Consider the following 23,076-nt stretch of genomic DNA (forward strand, 5'->3'; position numbering starts at 1 on the left):
CGTTTCAAATTAACAACTCTACACCATTGCAAGTTACTTTGGTGGTGTGGCAATTTACACAAAAAAGCATGTGATACTATTATTAAAATATTTGTGCAGCATCGAAGAGCTCTTACAAGCATGATGCAGTAAACTACACAGAGAACAACTCCTATGTTGTTCGTTGGCAAGCGCTCTTAATTAACAATGGAAATGAAGAAGGACTATTTTTTGAATTGCCATGGACAACTAATACATACAGACAGTTTTACGTGTTATAGGAACTACTGAAACACTGAAATGACGACAAAACTTCTTGGAAAGACTGGAGGGCTGCTGTTGGAGTTCTTTGGAGTGGCTTGAATTTGGTTTCAACTTTGACATTGTTCCCAAACCACTTCGCGCAGCAAATGGCTACAATTTTCTTATGTCATTGAAAGGGAAACGACTCTTGCAGTGGTCTAGCTGATTATCTCATGAATGGAAAATGGCTGATGAGGCATTTTCCCACATACTACTACTTTCCAACCATTGTGATCTGTGTGAGTTATAGTGACTGCCCAAGGTTCCCCTGAGAGCGGAGACGTGATCCAGACTTACTCCTTACCATCGCTCCCTTTTCTCCAGCTGGCCCGGGCAGACCCATCTCACCCCGATCTCCCTGAGAGCACAAGAAACACATCTAAGCCAAACAACACAGCAGAAGATAACACTAACATCAAGGAAAGACAGCATTGACCATGATACAAAACCAACATAAATGTCTGATGATTGATTTAAAACACATGCCATATATAAACAGGAACCAAGATTAATCTGAATTTAACATGATAGATTAGGCGGAATGCTGTGAAACTGCTGTGAAACAGAATGCTGACCTTTTCTCCAGGAAACCCCACCTCCCCGACAGGTCCGACAAAACCAATAAGACCCTATGGCGCACAAAGAAATAAGGAAAAAGAAACTCATCGATTATTAACTCAATGTTAAAATGCATAGAAATATAAACAAGTATAGGAAAAATCCTTTACCATCTCACCAAGCATCCCAGGATTTCCAGGAAATCCAGGCTCTCCCTACAGTAAAGGGACACGATTTGCAATTCAGAAACTCAGATGTTAATGTATTCATTAACAACATAACAATCTCTAATAAAGAGGACTCATTCACACATTATTGGGAACAGAAACAAGTAAAAGGTGTTTCTTCAACTATGACACTATATTGCCCATAATTAGGTTTATTCCGACATTAGTGTGCTTGTTTACCAAGGAGACAACAGCGTCAGTGAAGAGCTTGGGATGAAATAAGACACATGTGATGTGTGAGAACAAGAAAAATTAAGGGCAAATGTTACAAACATAATTTTGTAATTTAGTCAAAAGTACACAATGTGTAGAAAAAATATTTTTTCTATTGTATTTAGAATACATTTTTGAAATTAGTCTTAAATACTATATTTATTAAAAACTATTTTATTAAAAAAAATCTTTTTACTTTCAAATTTTGTATTCAAATGTCATTTTCATCACAGAATGCTGTTAACTCTACTGTATAAAGCCATCTGTATGCAAACGTCTAAAGCCTCTAATTATCAACATTATTAAAACAACATCTACTACATTCTTCTGTTGTCTGATTTTAGCTTATACTTTTTTGCAAGTAAAACATTTAGTAGTATAATTGTAAAAATGTCCAACTTCAGGTTGTAGTACATGTGTCTTTTTGCTATGAAATATTTACAGATTTTTACGAAGTAAATGAAGTAAACATAACTTTTAAAAAATACCTTTTAGTACTATTTCAGGATGGACTGAAGCAACTTCCTTGATTATCCATACATAAAAAAAACTGATTAACAAGCTATTGATGAACATTTTCTTCTATCTCTTAATCATCATTGTATTGCATTTCATTACATTAATATTACAGAGCTTTGATAATAAAACTAAACATTTAAAAATCTTATAAGACATATTATTGGAAGACACAGAGTGACCACTGATATATTTATTTACAGTATTTTTATGTTTTTTTGTAAGGAGTCAATTATGGAACTTATAACATAGTTACCGCACCTCAAATATTGCTCAGATGTTGCATTTAAAGATATTCATCAGGTTTTTGTCCTTAAAGCGCTCCTGTGAGTAGGATTTATTTAGTACATATCTCATCTACAACACCTCCATTGCTAATTCAAAAACGTCACTTTAGACTTTGTAACGGAGGATTGAGTCTTTTATAGCAGACTAATGCAGTTCCAAATACTTAATAATGAAGTTGTTAGACGGACAGAAGGATAGGGAAATTAAGCATGTGTAAAACACATGTCTGTGCGCCTCTCAATAGTAACTAGCAGCAGCATCTCCGCTAATAGCCAGAATGTAAGTTTATCTGTTTTAGCGGTTTATCTGTTATCTCGTTGTTTACTATACTAAATTGCTTGGTCATTGTCGTTGTGGGGTTTGGTTCTTTTGTTGATGTAAATTATAAGGACCTTTGAAATAACAGCGAAGTGATATGGACATGTTATGTGGTCAAGACCTGCCTGGAACTATTTTATCCGTGTGTTTCCCTGAAAAGAATTGCTCACCTTGGAACATTTGTCAATCAGATTCAAGCAGTTATAAACTGGGGTGCACATAATTTTTTCAGCCTGGTTCTCATAAGAGAACCTGCATATTTGGTTTGGTCCTCACACTGCAAATACTGTGACCCATTAAATATTGGGACCCATTGAATATTATATAACTATAAAAAAATGAATTATTATTATTATAAATAATGAATTAATATTATTGCACTATTTTATTTAATTTTTTTTTAATAAAATTAACTAAATAATAATGTTTGTTTACTATTATTAAAAACAAAAGGTAGGCCTAGTATTAAATACAAATACAATTATTTTATAGCTAGTAAATTTTAAAATAAAATGCTAATATTTACTACTACTTTCTTGTTTGCCTCTTTAAGAACAATCACTTTATGTATTCCGCAATTGTACGTCGCTTTGGGTAAAAGCATCTAAAAATAAATAAATAAAAGCTTTTTCATAATTTTCTAACTTAAAATCTGTAGGCTTTTATTTTGAAGGGTTGCTTGCAAGTAAGTAGATGTGCTTCTGGATTTAGCGCTGCTGCTGATTAAAGAGCGTCAGTAAATGAGTGTTACAGTTAAAAGCATGGGATAGCCTAGATTTATGCTTTCAGTTTGAAAATATATATCGGCATCGGCGAGTACATGAACACATATACCGATCCGATACCATTTTCTTAAACAAGACCTAGTTATGAAAGCTAGCTTTGCCTAACCGCTGCACGGTTCTTCTTCGCTGCTCAGAATGAATTGCAAACACAGGAAGTTTTGCTGTGTTGCCACAAGCAACCCCTGTTTAAAGCAGCGAAGAAGAAATGAAGACGCGTTAGCAGCACTGATCTATATATGACTGGATCGCTCATCGCGTTCTAAACTGCCAACAGACAGTGAAGCCGCTTCTATATTATAGATCAGTGTTTAGCAGTATGTCTCTGTAGTACCGGTAGTAAGTTACAGACTCCCGAGTATATTCGGTACCCGACTCCCGAGTATATTTCGGTATATATATATATATATATATATATATATATATATATATATATATATATATATATATATATATAATATATATATATATTAAGCTACTGTTGTAGCCTACAGTAGATTTAGCTGTGTCTCTATGTAGTAATAATAATACGTCTCTATTAATAATTATATTTATGCCTAGACGGTTGCTTGTTTTTTTATTTGTTTTGTTGTAACGAGATTTTCTGATTAATATATAATTTTTTATATTCCTAGACTTATTTGTTGCCGTTTTTTATACAGTTATATTGTAAAACTAAAATACCTTTTTTAGTTTGCGGTGTTAGATTTTTGGCTGCATTTGAAGTTCTTTTTTGCTTAAGAAAATAAATAATACTGTCAAATTTATGTCAGATAATAAAAATACTGCAATGAATACAGTAGTTCACCATGTATTTGTTCATGTTTTATTAAGGGATCAGTCTGAAGCACACCATAAAATAATTCTAGCAATTTACACAGGGCTAGTAGTATATACAGCTGTATATACAGATACACACCCAGGTATCGGATCAGTACTCGGTATCGGCCGATACACTGAGCCCAGGTATCGGTATCGGGAAGAGAAAAAGGGTATCGGAACATCTCTAATTATATAGAACAGTTCGTCAATCTAAAATGGTAATTGTTTATTAACAGCTTTCAACCATGTTGGTACGCAATGGGCTGTCAGTATTTATTTATATAGCGCATTTTTTATTTTGGTCGCGCATGCGGCCATGCGGACCACTTATGTGCACCCCTGGTTATAAAGATCTCACTGATTTACATTACTAGCTATCAGAATTTAATCTTATTTCTCTCCATCAGTAACTGCATCAAATTGCATATATTTTGGGCCCCTGAATAAAACCGATGCCTTTATGAACTCTATTTTCTCCTACGCCATACTATATTAGCCATAAATGCCTCACGTTTCAAGAATGATACCTTTATTAACACAAATTATCTTGGATATTATTTCATACATTAGGCTTTATATGGTTAACATGATGTGATGATGAAATAATGTGGTGAGAATTTTCATTAAGAATAGATTACTTTTAAAGAAAAACCTATGGAGATTGAGAGTCTAAAGATTTTCCATTTGGCCAAACTTGGCCAAATAGTTGAAGAAACACATTTAATGGACAATTGGAGTCTAAATTATAGTAGCTATTTGGCTGTCATTAATTCTTACCTTCATTCCATCCTCCCCTGGTTTCCCAGGGAAACCCTTCCTCCCAGGTCTGCCCTGAACAGAAAGTAGAAATGACCCATAGTACTGGACTCCCAGGCCTCTAAATCTACTCCCTGACATCTCATTAGCCCCTGTCCCTGGGACCAATCTCCTCCATTCACCAACATATGAGCTCTCCCAGAATAATTCAGAAACAGATGCATCACCTCCAGTCTCACAGATCCAGTGAACAATACTCAGAAGTGTTTATGTTGGAGCTCTGATAGTTATCCCCTGGTCTTCTCTTAGCTAATGTCTGACTCTTTTGCATCATTAGCTAAATTATCCACACTGGCCTCACTTGGACAGACTCTTTGGCAAGGTTTGTACATGAAAAACTGGGTTAAATGCAATGAACTGTTAATTCGAATCCATCTCTTGTTGTCAGGTACAGGCAGCTGTTTGTATGACAAGCTTTGGCATGAGGACAGACATTTTATTTTATGCCATCATTGCTGAATCAGAGTCGAGTCTGTATGGTGTTGTGAAATTGGTTTGGGAGAGAGGGAGATTGTTGTATTTGGAGGATTTTAAAACTAACACATTATAAAAGTCTTTGCTGAGTGACATAAACCAACAGGAGTGCCTGAAGTCTAATACTATATTACACTAAATGCTCAACTGTAACACACAAAAATTAGAAAATTATAAGAAAATATGAACCAGCATGAACAACTTTAAAGGAAGCCTCGAGTCAGGAGCCGTAAGGTTCCTTAGAAAGTCAAAAGGCTATAAGTCAATGTGATTGCTAAGATGTCTAATTGACATCTAAGTGTATCAAGAAAGCACTCACCTCTAGTCCTGGACCCCCTGGTGGTCCTAGTGGGCCCTGATCCCCCTGTGGTTTAAAAAAGAGGCGTTGTCATTTTTGAAGAAGCATCTACAAAATGATACTGATTAGGATATTAACCTTTTTGATATGCATATGAGCAAAAACCTTTTGAAAACCCCAGTAATAAAATGACATCTTAGATTCTAATAAGCTTTTAATAAACTATGTTTTATATTTAAAACTGAATTAAGATTGTTTTAAAATGTGGTGTTGCTTATTCTTTGCTATAGAAATGTTATTTTCAACACCAAAAAATGCAGAATAGCTCTAAACTGGTCTTGATCATTTGATTAGATTAGATTTTGTTAAAGTTGTGCCTCATTGTGTTGGTACAGTACTAAGTACTAATAAACAGCAATAGTCATGCTAATAAACAACTAGGTAATAATGAGAATCGGTCCCTGTACTGATGTGGTATCCAAAATTGAAACATATCTAGTTGTTGTTTGCATTAATGTATCACCTGTAAATTGCATACTGTAATATATCATAGAAAAAGTATGTCTATTCCATGGAATCTCAAGACTGTGTAATGGTAAATAATCCAGGTCTTGATGGGTTTACAAAATAATTTTACTGGCCTAGCACAAAAACGAATGTACGCCAAACATGGATATATTTGGCTTTACCCAAAGGCTTATATTTATCAATGATACTTCCAACTGGACATATTAGATGCTGTTTTTGTGACTACAAATTGCTTCCTTGTATATGCCAATAGACTTGCAAATGTAGCTGCAGCATGAAGTAACTTTTTATGTTTTTTAAATGACAGAAATACAGTTATGCACAGATGATGATTATCACATAAACATGTTTATATTACACACTGTTTATAACTATATATGCAGATACTGCATATGGGTGCACATTCCGATTTACAGCCATTAATTTATTCCTAAACCAAAGAAGGGTCAGAACTTGTCCGGATCCTACTGTACCTCAAGTCCAGGAACCCCTCCAGGGCCTGGAATCCCTCTCGTTCCTGCATTCCCCTGCGAGGTATTAAAAAATGATCATATTTGCCCCATTTTACAATTTGGGACCCAATTATACATTTTGGAAAGGGGACCAAAAGCTTAAAGAGGAGAGATTCACACCTTTGGGCCCTCAGCGCCATTCTGTCCTGGTGGTCCAAAATCCCCTGGAAACCCCTGAGAAAAGACAACAACACTAGTCTTAGCACTACATTCATTTTACTTTATCTAAGAAGACTCCCTTAGCTACTCAACTACAACTTCTCGCTCTGAAAGCTATTGGGAGGACTGTGTGAGTTTCTAAACAACTGCAAATGAATGTCCATCTCTCTGCAGTTATTTTAAATTAACACAAAATGAAGGAACTACAGCCAAGTGCACTACAAATGGACCTTTATGTTGTAAGTGTGCAAGTTGGATAAGTTTTTTTATGCCAATTTAAGACATAAAATGTGCACTTATGTGCAGCTAAAAGACACTGTGTGATGTTTTTATGCTATTTTACTATAGTTTATTTCTTGTTGGTTTGTGCATGGTTTTGTTTGCGAACTAAACTTCAGTAGGAAGAATTGAATCTCATAACAGACACAGCTGATTTGTGATTAGATGTGTAGTGTAAAACAAGAAATCATTAGTCTTTAATTGTACACAAGGCAATGACCTTCTGTCTTTGTAAATTTGGCCTGAAATGAAAGCACAATTACCTCAGGGCCAGATGGGCCTGGCAAACCATCTGGGCCTTTATCTCCAGGCTTCCCCTGAAAGACAAAAAGCTATAATTGGACTCTTTGACAAATCAGAGCTAAAGATTTAAGATTAATCAACCTGCTAAAATACAATGAAATAACAAGAATCATTAAAAAGTTGTATGAATTAACCTGTGGTCCTGGCTTTCCTCGAATTCCTGGTAAACCTGGTGGGCCCTGATTACCCTGGAAAATTCAGTTATTTATAAGTACATAGTTAGTTAATTTAAAACCTCTGTTCGGGTCTTGTAAAGTTGTAAATAAAAGATGACTGCAGTATGATTTATAAGAAAATACAGTCTTTCTATTTCAAGATTTCACAGTTAATTCAATGATAAGGTTTCTTTGTACTGAACTGTGAAATTGAATAACAGTTTCTACACTATTCTTTATTTATTGAACAGTTTTTTTTTATATTACTCACTGTGTGAACACATCAAAAGAAAAGCTGTTTTCTGAAATACCTTGTCACCTTGAAATCCAGGTTCTCCCGGTTCACCTGGAAACCCGACTTCACCCTGTCGACAGAGACAAAACAGTGACAAAACATCACTCTCCGGCCTTTAAGTCAAGATGTCCCAGCAGTTCAATCACAGCTTTAGTCCAGTTACTCCAGATACTGTCTCTATGTCTGTATTGTATCTGTACCTATGTTACAATGTGTCTGTAACTGTAGACATGGAGATCAGAAAAGCTGGCCAAAACAAAGCCTTGTTAATATCTAGCAACAAAATACAACATTTGAGTACAGGGCTGCCAGCACCTGTCCAGCTGGCAGACAGAGAGACCGACACAGACCAGCGTCCTCTAATATTAAATCTTGCATAAAAGCACACCTCAGTAACAATATTATTGCTTTACTATTTTGCTAAAACATATTGATCAATACTTGATAGAATAATGTTCATTACTGTTTGAATTTTAAAGCAGATTTTATTGAAAAGTCACACATATCTGAAAATCTCTGTCTGTTTGTTTATTTATTTATGTACAGTCACAGACAGATAGAGAGAACTCTTCTGAGTTATGTATGGATTATGTGTCATCATATCGAATCAATGGTTTTGAATGGTCACTGATGCTCACCAAGCTTTATTTGTTAGATCAAAAATATAGTAAAACCAGTACTATTATGAAATATTACAATTTAACTGTTTCCATTTATATATTTAAAAATTTAATTTAATTTTGTAATGGCAAAGCAAAATTTTCAGCAGCCTTAACTCCAGTCTTCAGTATCAAACAATCCTTCAGAAATAATTCAGATATGCTGATTTGCTGCTCACGAAACATTTCTTATCATTACTATTCATGCTAAAAAACAGTAGTGCTGCTTAATTTTTATCTTCCATGATGATAGTTGAACAGAGTTGAAATCTTTTGTAACATACATGTCTTTACTGTCACTTATGATCAATTTAATGCATCCTTGATGAAGTGAAGTGCTTTAAAAAATTATTCCTCCTGACTCTTAACTTTATGTATCTGTGACTGACAGCATCTTAGCATGTTACAGCTAATCTCAGTCTCTGTTAATAGTGGCTCTGTGCAATCAAATACAGAAGAAGCAAAAGCTAATAAAGGTTATTCAAATCACCTTATCACCTTTCAGTCCAGAATCGCCTGGGTTTCCTGGTATACCCTGCAATACAACAAACAGACAATTGTTGAAAAGAAGAATTGGTAAAATTGTTTTATGAATTGAAGGCCATATGTTTTAACCATCAGCAGCTCCTTAAATGCAAACCGAACTTGTCTGTACAGTTCATTTATTAAATAGTGTTGCTTAAAACATTTGTAGCTATGAAAATAATCCATATTAATATATGTCACTTAAATAATGTGTTGAGAATTGAAGTATTATGTACCACTGTGTGTGATTTCAATTGTTAAAATAATAATGTTAACATGTATGTTGTTATTCCAGTGTAGAGTGCAAAGACAACTATAAGAAAGCAATTTTGTAAGTTAATTTCCTCTGATTTCTCCCAGCCTGACCAAGCTGGTTAGATTGGTGTGTTTTTCTTGTTTTAGAAGGGTTTTGGCTACTTTTTAGGCTGGGAGACCAGCCAAATCATGCTAAATCAACTAAAACCAGCAAATCCCTTTAGGCTAGTTTGAAATAGTCTTTTCAGCATGGATGTTCATAGCAATTTCAATGTAATCACCTTTGGTCCTATTAATCCAGGAAGACCCACAATTCCAACAAGACCCATATCACCCTGCCATGAAATATAAAAAGCATAAACAAGCATGAAAATGTACAATGCACACATTACATTCACAGGCCAACAGAAAAAAAAAAAAATTTTAAAGTTAATAAGTGAATGTTTGTTTACTCACAATAAAACCAGGGATGCCAACAGGACCTGGGGCACCCATCTCGCCCTGTGAGAAACAATGAGCAGATACTTAGTGTTACTGGCACATCATTCGCTCTGAGGATGCTGGATCTGTAGTATGTGGTGTGGGGGTGACTGGCCCACTGATAGCAAGCTAATCTGTTGCCTGCATCTACCCCTCAGTGAGCCAATGAAAGAGGCATGCTGTGGAGTACAGAGACAGGCTTGTTGTGTGGCGTGACTGGCCCGCTGCTACCTGCCATACCTACTTCCTCTTTCAGCAGCAGGCCAAAAAAATCCCCTGTGTATTTTCGCTTTCCTTGTTCTTTGAAAGTGAGCAGATAGATGTTACGGGGTCGGCTGCTCTTGCTGAGTGACCACTGATGAATAAAAAGGATTGAGGTGAAGGCGTGCGTGTCCTCTACGTTTGCGATATGGTTAGGGTTACACTACTGCAGGCAGTCAGGCGGTCTGCCTAGCGCTACGCTAAGCTAAGCTACTGCCAGCTCAGCTTTGGGAAAAAAAAAGTTCATACAAGCGTATATTTGAAATGGGCTGTTTCCTAAATTCCCAGGATTTTTTTTTAACAAAACTTCATTGTATGTGAATGGTGCACCTTCCGCGAGCTTTCTGCAGTCCTCTCTTTGCAAAAAAGGCGCAGCACATGCAGGTTCTACATCAGAACGCCGGCTCCTGCGTCAGCAGCAACACATGCAGGCGTCATGGAACTTTTGTGAATGTACGTGAAAGACACGGAAGAGAAGAATTGCAGAATGAAGTCATTATTTTTGTTTTCTTTGTGCACAAAAAGACTTCTCATAGCTTCATAAAATTACGGTTGAACCAATGATGTCACATGGACTGTTTTAACAATGTCCTTTTCGGGCCTTGAACGTGGTAGTTACATTCCTGTCTATGTAGGTTCAGAAAACTCTTCATCTAAAATATCTTAATTTGTGTTCTGACGTGAGGGTGAGTAATTAATGACACAATTTTCATTTTTGGGTGAACTATCCATTTAATGGCTACTAGGATGTTGCTAATGCCGAGTTCACATGGTGCAATTTTAGCCCCGATTTTCACTGGCCGACAAGTTTTGGGAAATCACCAACAAATGCTTGAAATCGGAGGCAAATCTGTGCTTGTTCATGCAAGTGACGATCATTCAGTGTGTATTATCAAATTATTGTTGATTGGATGGGGACAGATGTGAACATGAGCTTGCAGTCAATTGTAAGAAAGAGTAGGATTTAAGCAGATGAGGATTTACTCATTCTTGTGACTGTCTTTTGTCTGCAGAACACAAAAGGAAGTAACCTAAAAAATGTTCAGTGGGATGAACTCAATAGAATGGCACAATGGCTCACATCTCTTTAACAAACCAAAATACTGGATGTTCAAAACAGAAATTGTGCAGGACTATCTGTAGTCTAATACTCAAGGTTGAATAGTTTTTTTTTTTTTAATTCCTAACTGTAAGAATGAGCAACAGTGACTGTAATTAAAGGCTTAGCAAAGGCCACTAACAAGCTGATGAAATGTGGTTTTGCATTAGAATTTTCTGCTAATAATTTTTGACAATGCACATTTTATAGATTGCTAAGATACTGTATTCTACTTATGTATATAAGATGTCATTTCCTAATATTCAAATCAGTGACAGAAAAATGACTTGTCTGAATATTATGGTACATGGAAACATGAATAAGATGAAAAAAGAGGTAAAGAATATGGCATAACGTTCAGAAGTGAAGCAACCCCTGTAATGGCTAAAACAGATATCTGCTGTAGACTCCGGTAGTGACAGCTGATTTCCTCATTACCAATATTACTCAATGCTGAGCTGCACACACTGGACGCCCAACTGGCTTGTGTGTGCAATTGTGGTGGCACAAATCAAAGGTATTTATAAGAGTGTAGCGGTTTGCGTGGCCCGGTCAGCTTGTATAACCGTATGTGTATAACAGTGTATGACAGGAAGGAAAAGGGCATGCAGAGGCTAGGAGACTTTGGGATGACTTTTTTCTCTCACTGTGCAGCAGTATTCTGATACATTAAACCTGATAATAAAATAACTCCAAACAACTATACTTAAATCTCTCTGAGTATTAGAAAACTGGAGTTCCCCCAAATGGCAGTTGGCCAGGTGGTTGATGTAGCACTACTTACTGGGTTTCCATCAGGTCCTGGTGGTCCTCGCTCCCCAAAATCTCCTGGAAAGCCCTAAGCACACAAATGTGAGAGACAGCAGAGTTTAGCAGAGCGAGACTTGAAGAAACCGCACTTAGACTCAGGGCAGATACCATTTGTGCATTGCTCTTTCCAGTTGCCCACATGGTAAACATTGTCCCTTCACTCTAATCCTGCGCAAACCTCTGTAACTCCAAAAACACTCCATAATCATGGGATATTGAAAAACTGGATCTCAAAAAATAAATAAATACAAAAAGCCACAGGAAAGCAGCAATAGGATAGAATAAGTTCTAACCACCAACTATATCTCCTATACAGCCAACACGTTCTAGAAAACTGGGAGACACTGCAGCATTGTTCATTTTACAAAGGTGGTTTTGGATTGAGTATATTAGTGGCCAGAATTGTTTTACCACTATTGAAGTACGTTAATAAAACAGGTTTTTGTATTACTATTTCTACTGTGGATAGTAAGGTTGAGTAAGAACTATTTTTTATTTTGCTTTTGAACTTTAGCCATGCTTTCCATATAGGAAAGATTAACAATAAATACTGACAACACATTAAATGTTTTAAATTGTTGTAATGTGTGAATGAACTGCTCTATACGTAATGAAATTTTATCTGAAAAAGTGATCAATAAATCAATAGTAAATGTGAGTATACGCCCCAAAAAATTAATTAAGCAGCACAACAGTTTTCAATATTTATGCTAATAGGAAATGCTATTTGTGCACCAAATCAACATATTTCATAAGAATGATTTCTAAAGTATCATGTGGCTGCTGAAAGATCAACTTTGCCATCACAGGAATAAATAATATTTTAAATCTTAAATAGTAATATAATTTCACAATATTAATGTTAATTTATATTATTTTAGATGAAGTATTTGCAGTCTATATAAATAGATAAAAGTTAAAAAAAAAATGTGTAAAGTGAAATATTTTAAAGGATGCCAAGACAAAAATACCTTTTTTACAACAACAATTAAGAATGTACTAATAAAAATGTAAGAATGTGGCTGCGGCTGCCCTGAAGTTTTGTTTTGTGAAAACAGAGCCTGATGCCGAGTCACAGAAACAAGCAGTTCTCGTCTCTGTCAGCCCTGCAGGAAATTCCAGTGTTTCCTTGCACTGGCAACGACCAGGAGCAGCGAGAGGAGGACCGGCAGGGATTCGCTGACAGCGCTGTTTCCCCTCTATCTACTGTTACGTTATATAAGAGGACAAGAGCTATGACGTCGCACTTCACTGTGTGCTAAACCTGTGCTTGTCTCGAGGCCAAAGTCAACACTTGCGCTGTGCGGAGATCTTTTTTTGTCCTCGGCAAACAGTGAGTTGCAGCCGAGGTGCATGTGCTGCCTATCAAACAGAACTGCAGAGTCTGAGAATTGCTGATTAAGAACAGATGAATCTGTGCTTTGGCACTGCATGTGTGCCTTAAAGTCTAGAAGGAACTGCACATAATTGGAAGTTGTTTTGGAAAAAGATGAGCCTGAATTCTTAATGTCTAGTTCTTTTGAAAATATGCAGACTTAGAGCACCAACGTCATTTTGGTAAATAGAAAATGTTTATGGGTGTGCAGATGGAGAAAACTTTGTAATTAATTAGTAGGAAGTTAGTATTACTCATCTAGACAAAATAAAACAGCTACTGCCAAGACAGACTCTCAGCAACAATGAAAAATATCTATCCATCTATCTATCTATCTATCTATCTATCTATCTATCTATCTATCTATCTATCTATCTATCTATCTATCTATCTATCTATCTATCATGTGGAATGTCAGCTGCAATGTGATCATGATTTTAAAAAAAAAAGTCACAAAAATGTTAGTTTGCTTAAAAATATAACACGTAGATGAGTTTGTTTGATCTTTGGAACAGATCTGGAGAAATTTAGCATCAATAACTCACTTGTGGATCCTCTGGAGTGAATGGGTGCCGTCAGAGTAAGAATCTTAACAGCTGATAAAGAAAGTGATGTGACATTCAGCCAAGTATGGAGACCAATACTCAGAATTTGTGCCCTGCATTTAACCCATCCAAAGTGCACGCACACAGCAGTGAACACACACAAACACTGTGAACACACACTCGGAGCAGTGGGCTGCACCCGGGGAGCAGTTGAGGGTTCAGTGCCTTGCTCAAGGGCACCTAAGTCGTGTTATTGCCGGCCCGAGACTCGAACCCACAATCCTAGGGTTAGGAGTCATACTCTCTAACCACTAGGCCACGACTTCCCTAAAACATAAAAACATCATAATAATCCACACTACTCCAGTCCATCAATTAACGTCTTGTCAAACAAAAAACTGCTTGTTTATAAAAAAATAACTGCATCAAGATGTTTTTAACTTTAAACAGTTATTTCCGGTTAAAATATAAGTCCTCATTCTAATGGCCAATCTGTTTTGATGAAAAAACAAACTCATCTACATCTTGGATGGTCTGAGGCTGAGTAAATTTTCAGCAAATGTTCATTTTTGGGTGAATTACTCTAATGTATCCATCCAACTGGCTGTTGAGCAATGGTTGAGAAACCCTGCTTTAAGATTGAAGATAATGAGGGTCATAAAGTCAGCGCATACAGAATCAAACTCTCTCACACAAATCAGAGGCAAGTCATTCACATCAGGTTTCTGTAGATAGGATGGTGAAAGAAAACTTTACCGGCCTACCCATCTTGCCCTTCTTCCCAGGAACACCAGGTAAACCCTAAGAGAAGACAACAGATAGAAGGAGAGCATGGAAAGACAGGTAAAAAAGAGAAATTAGAAAAAAAGCACACAATGAATTAATCTATTACCAATCCCAAGACTCAACAGACTGTGTGAATGCTGAAAGGTCTTAGTTTCTGTTGTTCTGGACACAAAAGGGTCTCTCAGATCTCTATGAACTCTGTCCCTCTGGGCCTGAAAAGAGGAGACATGATCTGGCTAATCCGCAGCAGGCCATATTCCAGCTCCCGGGGGCTTATATTGCTATTTCCACAAAGTATTGCGGGCCGGAATTCACCAGCTCGAGGTTCCTGAGCAAATATTGTGAGAACTGAGACTAACTACTGTTTTGAAGGGGGATCTCTGTGGTTTTAATGGAGCGTGCCCCTTTCACCAGGATTCCTATTCAAAGCAAGTGCTCTGGATTTACAAGCCACCATTATAAAGAAGAATGATACATGGAAGGCACAAATGGAAGTGTGTGGGCTTTGCCTAAGTAATATTTCCTCTAGGGGAATTTAAAACCAAGACTATACATCTCCATTATGCCACACTGTTTTACTAAAAACTAGAGATCATCGATGGACTTATAATGCACAACTTTAGTAACAGTTTTTGTTTGTTTTGTTCATACATTTGGTGTGTTATCTTTTTTTTGTTTTGTTTTCTGTGTTCAGATTTGTCTAAATCTGTGCATCATTTGAATATTTCTACTCCATTCAAATTCAAACTATTTGCTGTGCATTTCTTTATGACATCCATAATTAGCAGAAAATCACTTGAGTGCAGAAACAACAGCAAAACTCACTCTTTCTCCATCAGGTCCAGGGAGACCGAAGACGCCTGGGATTCCAATGAAGCCCTAAAAATGGGGAGTGTAAGAAGACAAGAAATAAACAGAGAGACTTAAGAGTGGTATGGTCGGAATATCCCTTGATAAAGTGCAGATTAACTTGCAAAGGTCTTTTGAGGACAGTGGACGCTCGGTGAAGATCTAGGCCTTGAAGCAAGTGTATATGCCCATGGACTGCATGGTGCTGGCTTCCACGATGTAGTCCAAGGGCACATACCCTCACACCAGGGATCACACTGGCATTCAGCTGGATGGCTAAGGTTGGGGCACAAGGTTAATACACATGAACATTCAATAAAATCATGAAAAGAAAAAGACAAAGACTGATGAGAGAGTTATGCATTTTATGATACAAAGCACTATAAAAATTAAAACCATTAAATATTAACTAACTAAATGAAATAAAACATTATTACAAATATATTTATTACAAATGCATTAACATATTCTTGAATACAGTTAAAAAAAAAAACATTACCACTAAGGGAAATAATAAAAAAAGGCTTTGGATGTACACTGCTGCCATATACTTTACAAGACCAAACTGGTTTTAAAACGTTAGTGGAATTATAATATAAAACCCAGCTGACAGCGGTATACTTTCAGAGTTGATGTTCTGAGGTTTTATAATGAAAACAACTCCCAACAACGGATCCTTAAATGTCTACAACCATTTCCTTTTCTGGTGCTTTTCAGAGTTTCCAAACCGGAAAAAAAGGGTTTCAATACCAAAAATGTAGCAGTCCTTACAAAACTTCCTGAACATAATAGCTCTATCACTTTTAGGCAGATTTATAAGTAGGAACAAACATGGAATGCAAAAACATCTCATCTTAACTGAACTCAGCAAAAACATGAAGACTCATTTATAGCCAACACAGTCTTAATGATTTCAGGTTAAAAACATATATCAAGACAATACAGGTATATCAAAACAGGTAATAGAGAGTCTCATTTATGCCTTACCCATACACCTTTTGGTCCCATATTTCCTATAGGCCCCGGCAAACCCTACCAAACAAAAACACAGCAGTTATGATGAGTTATGTTGTGATTTTACAAATATGCTCATGAAAGCGAAAACTCCATAGTACTCTGTGTATAATACACTAAAAAAGTGGAGAAAAAATGGAGTTGGTGCTGAACAGGTGGAAAGTAGCAAATAAGTTGATCTAGTGCCAATAAATATGTCCTCCTGAAGACTTATCAAGTGTTTGGAGGACATATTTGAGAACTGTGAAACAATTCTGGCAACACCTCTCACAATTCCCACTTTAGACTTGCCAAACTTTAAACATAAACTGAACTGGGATGTATACTTTTGTAGCATGTACTGATTTTACCAACCTTTGCCAAGGATAGCTCAACCAAATATGAATATTCTGGAATCAGTTGACGGTACCCATTTACTTCCATATTATTTTTTCCATAGGAAGTAAATGGCTACCATCAACTTTTTTGTTACCGATATTTTTCAAATATTTATTTTGTTTTCAGCAGAAGACAGAAACTCATATAGGTTTGGAACAGCCTGAGGGCAATTAAATGCCAACATTTTTGGGTGAACTATCCCTTTAAAAGTTAAATCAGCTGATTCTCTGAAAGTCCACAAAAAAATCTACATACATCTAAATTCCAATATGATTTTCTAAAACAGGCCTCATTGTGAAGTTATGTAAGACTGGAAACTAGCAGAATGTTTAATTGGTAAATTGCATATGTGAATCTGGTAATCTGGAAAAGCTGGGGCTGATCACATGCAGACTCAGCACAGGGAGAACATCTATCAAAAGTGGGAGAATCATTCTTTGCAAAATACTTTTCCAAAAGATCAGGTATTATTCATGCCTTTGCACCCAAAAGATGATCAGTTTAGTGCTAGCACACTAAGCTCAAAATATTAAATTTTCATTGCCTTTTAATTCCAAAAACAATTCTCATTTTTCAAAATGATGTCAAAATAAGTAGTCACATTGGCAGAGCATGCTGTTTTAGTCTAAAACAAGCTCTAAAAAGCCAGCAGCACAACAGAAGATTTACTGCACCTGCCTGCCAGGATAACCTTTGGCACCCGGGCTTCCATCCGGTCCTCTTTCTCCCTGTGGAGAGAGGAGAATGAACAGAATACAAGCAGGAAAAAATCCATTACAATAAATATGTCATTAGCATTGGAAGCTCTACTTGTGGAAAGCCATAACAAACAAAAAGAAAGATAAAAAAGCACAACAGAGAGAGAGAGAGAGAGAGAGGAGTGAATGGCCTTTCTATTAAAACAACATGTTTTTCTTCTGTGTGTCTGTAAATAGTTTCAGTCTTTTTTCATGTGTTGCCATTTTTGTCAATATGACAAAAATGGAGCGTGTGTGGCCGACCACAGAATTGTGAGATTATGAAACAAAGATAAAAAGCATTAGATATTATTTTTATACTACTATAACTCAACAACTTTAAATTCCAAATATCTGAGGAAAGTCTACATTTCTAAAAATTTTTAATATATATATATTTTTTTTATCAGTTCTACAGTCTCTTTTTAGTTTTCAATGTGTCAATTGTTAAGCATGTTATTTATTATAAATGCATGTGTGGATAATTTGGAATGCATCTCAACTGAGTAGCAAAGAGTTTTGGTTAGATGAAAGATTTGTTGTCACATGCATATTTTACAAGGGATGTCAATTAATTTACTGTCTCTAAAATCTTGCAACAAAAGAATTAATGCATTTTAAATCATTTGTGTGAGTCTGTAGTCTGCTACTTTCTTTAATCCTACAATTTTTCAGTTTTAAAAAAAGTACTCTTGAGCTGTATACATACATTCCATCTAAGGTCTCAAAGGATCTGAAAAGTTCTAAATGAGAGCCCAACTGAAATCATCCTGTCTTCTAAACAGACAAGATGATATTCAGAGCTAAGGTGTGGTTACATCTGCACAGTCAAATTTCCCAGGCAAAAGAAAGCCACAGATATAATAATGGGAATAATGACATAATAAAACCAAGCTATTCTGCCAACCACAAAAATAAAATTGCATAAGGAAATCCTTCCCAATTCACTTCAGAATGAATGGATTTGCCCTTTCAAAGTTTGCAAAGCAATGGTGAATGTGATGGCAGCTTTGGGCTTTTTACTTTGGTTGTGTAAAGATCATAGTTTTATCAATCCTCTAGTTTTATAAATTCCTTTAAGTCTCCTCTTGTGGAAAGTTTAAAAAGTAGTGGCATAGGAACTCACTTGATCTCCGGGGTGGCCAGACGGACCAGGATGACCTTTCTGTCCCTAAGCAGAGACAGAGAGAGAGACAGCTTGAGTGTTGCGAAAGGATATAAACACTCCCATTTCTAGTCTGTAAAAACAAGAGGAGGTAAACTACAAGAAGGATAATGTGCCTTTAAGGGAGTCACTTCTCAAACATTTGCTCAGTCACATCCTGGGGGGTTTCCACATACAGAGCGAATAGAAAATAATCATCATTTCTGAACTTAAGTAATTCTAAAGGAACTTAATCATTTCCCACAAACAGCTATTAAATGACCATAAGCTGACAGTATGCTCTCGTTACACAAGTAACGTCATTCTTTTTTTGACATAATGAAATGAAAATTTGCTTTTGCATTCAATGTGTCTGCCAGTGAGTCACAGGAACAAAGTGAAACCAGCATGTACAATCCCAGCGGTTTACAAATGTTCCCAGGACGGAGGGATGGAAAAGTAATAAATGTAGAGAAGCATAACAGGTCTCAGAGTGCACATCAGCAGATTCCACTCTAACAACGAGCCACTTCCGAACTAATACCATCTCATTAACGGCTGAGCAGATGCTTAAATGATCTGGGGACAGGCCAATTAGCTCTCATATCAGCCCATAATGAGGGGAGGACAACATGTTATGGTTATTTGGTAGCTACCTCTCCAGGATTTATATTTATGAGTTTACCGCATGAACTCAACTATGCACTGTAATTGCTACATTACAAATTTCTCGTAAAGGGCAAAAAATTGTAGACGCGTTAATAGGTTACAGTATATATAAATACTGTAGATGTTTCACAGAATGTCCCAGCTGCTCTTTTCCATTTAATAAAAGTACAGTATATTCAGGATTCCGTATTCAGTATATATTGGAATCACTCCTTTCATTCTTGGGTGAACTATTACATTAAGAAGAACAAGAACCAATGAACAAAAACAATTCAGAATCGTCCTATGGAGCTCTTCAAGGTCCAAAACAACAGGAACATTCATGGCAGTCCTCAACTCCTCAATGTGCAGAGGTACCACTCTAAGAATCTTTCCTTCTACCAAGACATCTAGGGACTGTAAATTTAATGAAGACATCATCGACACCTTCACAGTGAGTGAAAAATCATGTGGTGTTATGTGTCTTGGCTGGGTACTTGGCAGTAACCTTTGGGATTACAATAACAGAGAGGAAACTTCTATTGACTAGAATTCAAGAAGAGGAATGGAAATTCTATGGCAAGGTTCAGCGCTCACTGAATAACACTCCAACACAAGTACAGTATGCATAGAATTTTTTTTCTATTGCAGAACATATATATATATATATATATATATATATACATATATATATATATATATATATATATATATATATATATATATATATATATTAAAGGATGCATTCAATTGTTCAAAAGTAACAATGGTAAATCTTAACTGTCAAATAAATACAATCTATTCATTAAAGAATCCTGACAAAATGTATCACGTTTTCCACAAAAAAATATTACTCATCAACTGTTTTCATCATTGATAATAATAAGAAATATTTCTTGCGTACCAAAGCAGCATATCAGATTGATTTCTGCAGGATCATGTGACACTGAAGACTGGAGTAGTGATGCTTTTACTGACCTAATAAACTCCTTTGGAGTCAAGCAAAATGTCACCGGGCCCACTCATCGTTTTAATCATACACTAGATTTAATTATATCGCATGGAATCGATCTTACTGCTATAGATATTGTACCTCAAAGTGATGATATTACAGACCATTTCCTTGTATCGTGCATGCTGCGTATAACTGATATTAACTATATGTCGTGGGTTACCGTCTGGGCAGAACTATTGTTCCAGCCACCAAAGAAAGATTCGCAAATAACCTGCCTGATCTATCTCAACTGCTAATTATACCCAAAAATACACACGAATTAGACGAAATTACTGACAACATGGGCACTATTTTCTCTAATACATTAGAAGCTGTTGCACCAATCAAATTGAAAAAAGTTAGAGAAAAATGTACTGTACCATGGTATAACAGTAATACTCACTCTCTCAAGAAATTAACTCGTAGTCTTGAACGCAAATGGAGAAAAACTAACTTAGAAGTTTTTAGAATTGCATGGAAAAACAGTATGTCCAGCTATAGACAGGCTCTAAAAACTGCTAGGGCAGAGCATATACACAAACTCATTGAAAATAACCAAAACAATCCAAGGTTTTTATTTAGCACAGTGGCTAAGTTAACAAATTACCAGATGCCACCTGATTCAAATATTCCACCAACGTTAAATAGTAATGACTTTATGAATTTCTTCACTGATAAAATAGATAACATTAGAAATACAATAGCGAATGTAGATTCTACAGCGTCTAACACTTCAGTTTCATCCATCGCACCCAAAGATAAACTGCAGTGCTTTACAACCATAGGACAGGAAGAGCTAAATAAACTTATCACTGTATCTAAACCAACAACATGTTTATTAGATCCTGTACCCTCTAAATTACTGAAAGAGCTGTTACCTGTAGCCGAAGAACCGCTTCTCAATATCATAAACTCGTCGTTAACTTTAGGACACGTCCCAAAACCATTCAAGCTGGCGGTTATCAAGCCTTTAAGAAACCAAAACTAGATCCTAGTGTACTGGCAAATTATAGGCCTATTTCAAATCTTCCATTTATGTCTAAAATCTTAGAGAAAGTTGTGTCTGCTCAATTGAGCACCTTCCTGCATAAAAATGATCTGTATGAAGAATTTCAGTCAGGTTTCAGGCCCCACCATAGCACAGAAACTGCACTTGTTAAAATTACAAATGACCTGCTCCTTGCGTCAGACCAAGGCTGCATCTCATTTCTAGTCTTACTTGATCTTAGTGCTGCGTTCGACACCATAGATCATTACATACTCATAGATCGATTACAAAACTATACAGGTATTCAAGGGCAGGCTCTAAGATGGTTTAGATCCTACCTGTCCGATCGCTACCATTTTGTTTACTTAAATGGGGAGTCATCTCATTTATCATCAGTAAAATATGGAGTGCCACAAGGATCCGTCCTAGGTCCCCTTCTATTTTCAATATATATGTTGCCCCTTGGTAATATTATTAGAAAATACGGAATTAGCTTCCACTGTTATGCTGATGATACTCAGCTATATATCTCAACGAGACCAGATGAAACTTCCCAATTATCTAAGCTAACAGAGTCTGTTAAAAATGTAAAAGATTGGATGACACACAATTTTCTCCAATTAAATTCGGATAAGACAGAGATACTAATTATTGGACCAAAAAACACTACACAGAATCTTGTAGATTACAATCTGCAACTAGACGGATGTACTGTTACTTCCTCTACAGTCAGAAATCTGGGTGTTATATTAGACAGCAATTTGTCTTTTGAAAATCATATTTCCAATGTTACAAAAACTGCATTCTTCCATCTTAGAAACATTGCCAAGCTACGAAACATGTTATCTGTTTCTGATGCAGAAAAGCTAGTTCATTCATTCATGACCTCTAGACTGGACTATTGTAATGCACTTCTAGGTGGTTGTCCTGCTTCATCAATAAACAAGCTACAGGTCGTCCAAAATGCAGCAGCTAGAGTCCTTAACAGGTCAAGCAAATATGATCATATTACCCCAATTTTACAGTCTCTGCACTGGCTACCTATTAAGTTCCGTATCAGTTACAAATTATCATTACTTACCTATAAGGCCCTAAATGGTTTAGCTCCAGCGTACCTAACTAGCCTTCTACCACGTTACAACTCATCACGCACCCTAAGGTCACAAAACGCTGGACTTTTGGTAGTTCCTAGGATAGCGAAGTCCACTAAAGGAGGTAGAGCTTTCTCTCATTTGGCTCCCAAACTCTGGAATAGCCTTCCTGATAATGTTCGGGGTTCAGACACACTCTCTCTGTTTAAATCTAGATTAAAAACACATCTCTTTCGCCAAGCATTCGAATAATGTATCTTTTTAATTGTGAGTGTAGTTGCATCTGTTCAAAGGTGCATTTTTATTCATTAACTTGGGTTAAACTAATTTTACTTTGTTGGATCAGCAGCTATGCTAATGATGTCTGTATTTTGTTTCTATGTTTCGCCACGGGATTTACATCCCGTGGTAACTAGGATTTACACAAGCTCCAGTCTGGATCCAGAACACCTGAGAAGAGATGATGCTGACCCTCAGAGGACCCCAGATGATGCTACCTTGAATCAACAAACAGAACTAACAATTATTGCTAAATGTGTCACTGAATCATATAATAACTTAATTAATAATATTGATAGTTCATCGTCTAGCTGACTACGTCTTGTATTATTAT

General features: G+C 36.3%; 1 protein-coding gene across 2 annotated transcripts in view; it reads right to left on the bottom strand.

The window, feature by feature from the left end:
• col27a1b (collagen, type XXVII, alpha 1b) overlaps window positions 1–23,076 on the bottom strand; it is a 79,195-nt gene that overhangs the window by 25,969 nt on the left and 30,150 nt on the right. For both annotated transcript variants that reach the window (XM_052557044.1, XM_052557045.1), the window contains exons 8-26: window positions 18,725–18,769; window positions 17,536–17,589; window positions 16,457–16,501; window positions 15,446–15,499; window positions 14,591–14,635; window positions 11,889–11,942; window positions 9,721–9,765; window positions 9,546–9,599; window positions 8,975–9,019; window positions 7,842–7,895; window positions 7,510–7,563; window positions 7,336–7,389; window positions 6,755–6,808; window positions 6,596–6,649; window positions 5,616–5,660; window positions 4,784–4,837; window positions 1,011–1,055; window positions 858–911; window positions 587–640 (exon numbers count right to left, since the gene is read on the bottom strand). In XM_052557044.1, the coding sequence (XP_052413004.1) occupies window positions 587–640; window positions 858–911; window positions 1,011–1,055; window positions 4,784–4,837; window positions 5,616–5,660; window positions 6,596–6,649; window positions 6,755–6,808; window positions 7,336–7,389; window positions 7,510–7,563; window positions 7,842–7,895; window positions 8,975–9,019; window positions 9,546–9,599; window positions 9,721–9,765; window positions 11,889–11,942; window positions 14,591–14,635; window positions 15,446–15,499; window positions 16,457–16,501; window positions 17,536–17,589; window positions 18,725–18,769 (963 nt within the window). The remainder of the gene's footprint in view (window positions 1–586; window positions 641–857; window positions 912–1,010; window positions 1,056–4,783; window positions 4,838–5,615; window positions 5,661–6,595; window positions 6,650–6,754; window positions 6,809–7,335; window positions 7,390–7,509; window positions 7,564–7,841; window positions 7,896–8,974; window positions 9,020–9,545; window positions 9,600–9,720; window positions 9,766–11,888; window positions 11,943–14,590; window positions 14,636–15,445; window positions 15,500–16,456; window positions 16,502–17,535; window positions 17,590–18,724; window positions 18,770–23,076) is intronic.

The sequence above is a fragment of the Carassius gibelio genome, chromosome B5 (genome assembly GCF_023724105.1).
Source record: "Carassius gibelio isolate Cgi1373 ecotype wild population from Czech Republic chromosome B5, carGib1.2-hapl.c, whole genome shotgun sequence".
Classification (NCBI taxonomy): domain Eukaryota; kingdom Metazoa; phylum Chordata; class Actinopteri; order Cypriniformes; family Cyprinidae; genus Carassius; species Carassius gibelio.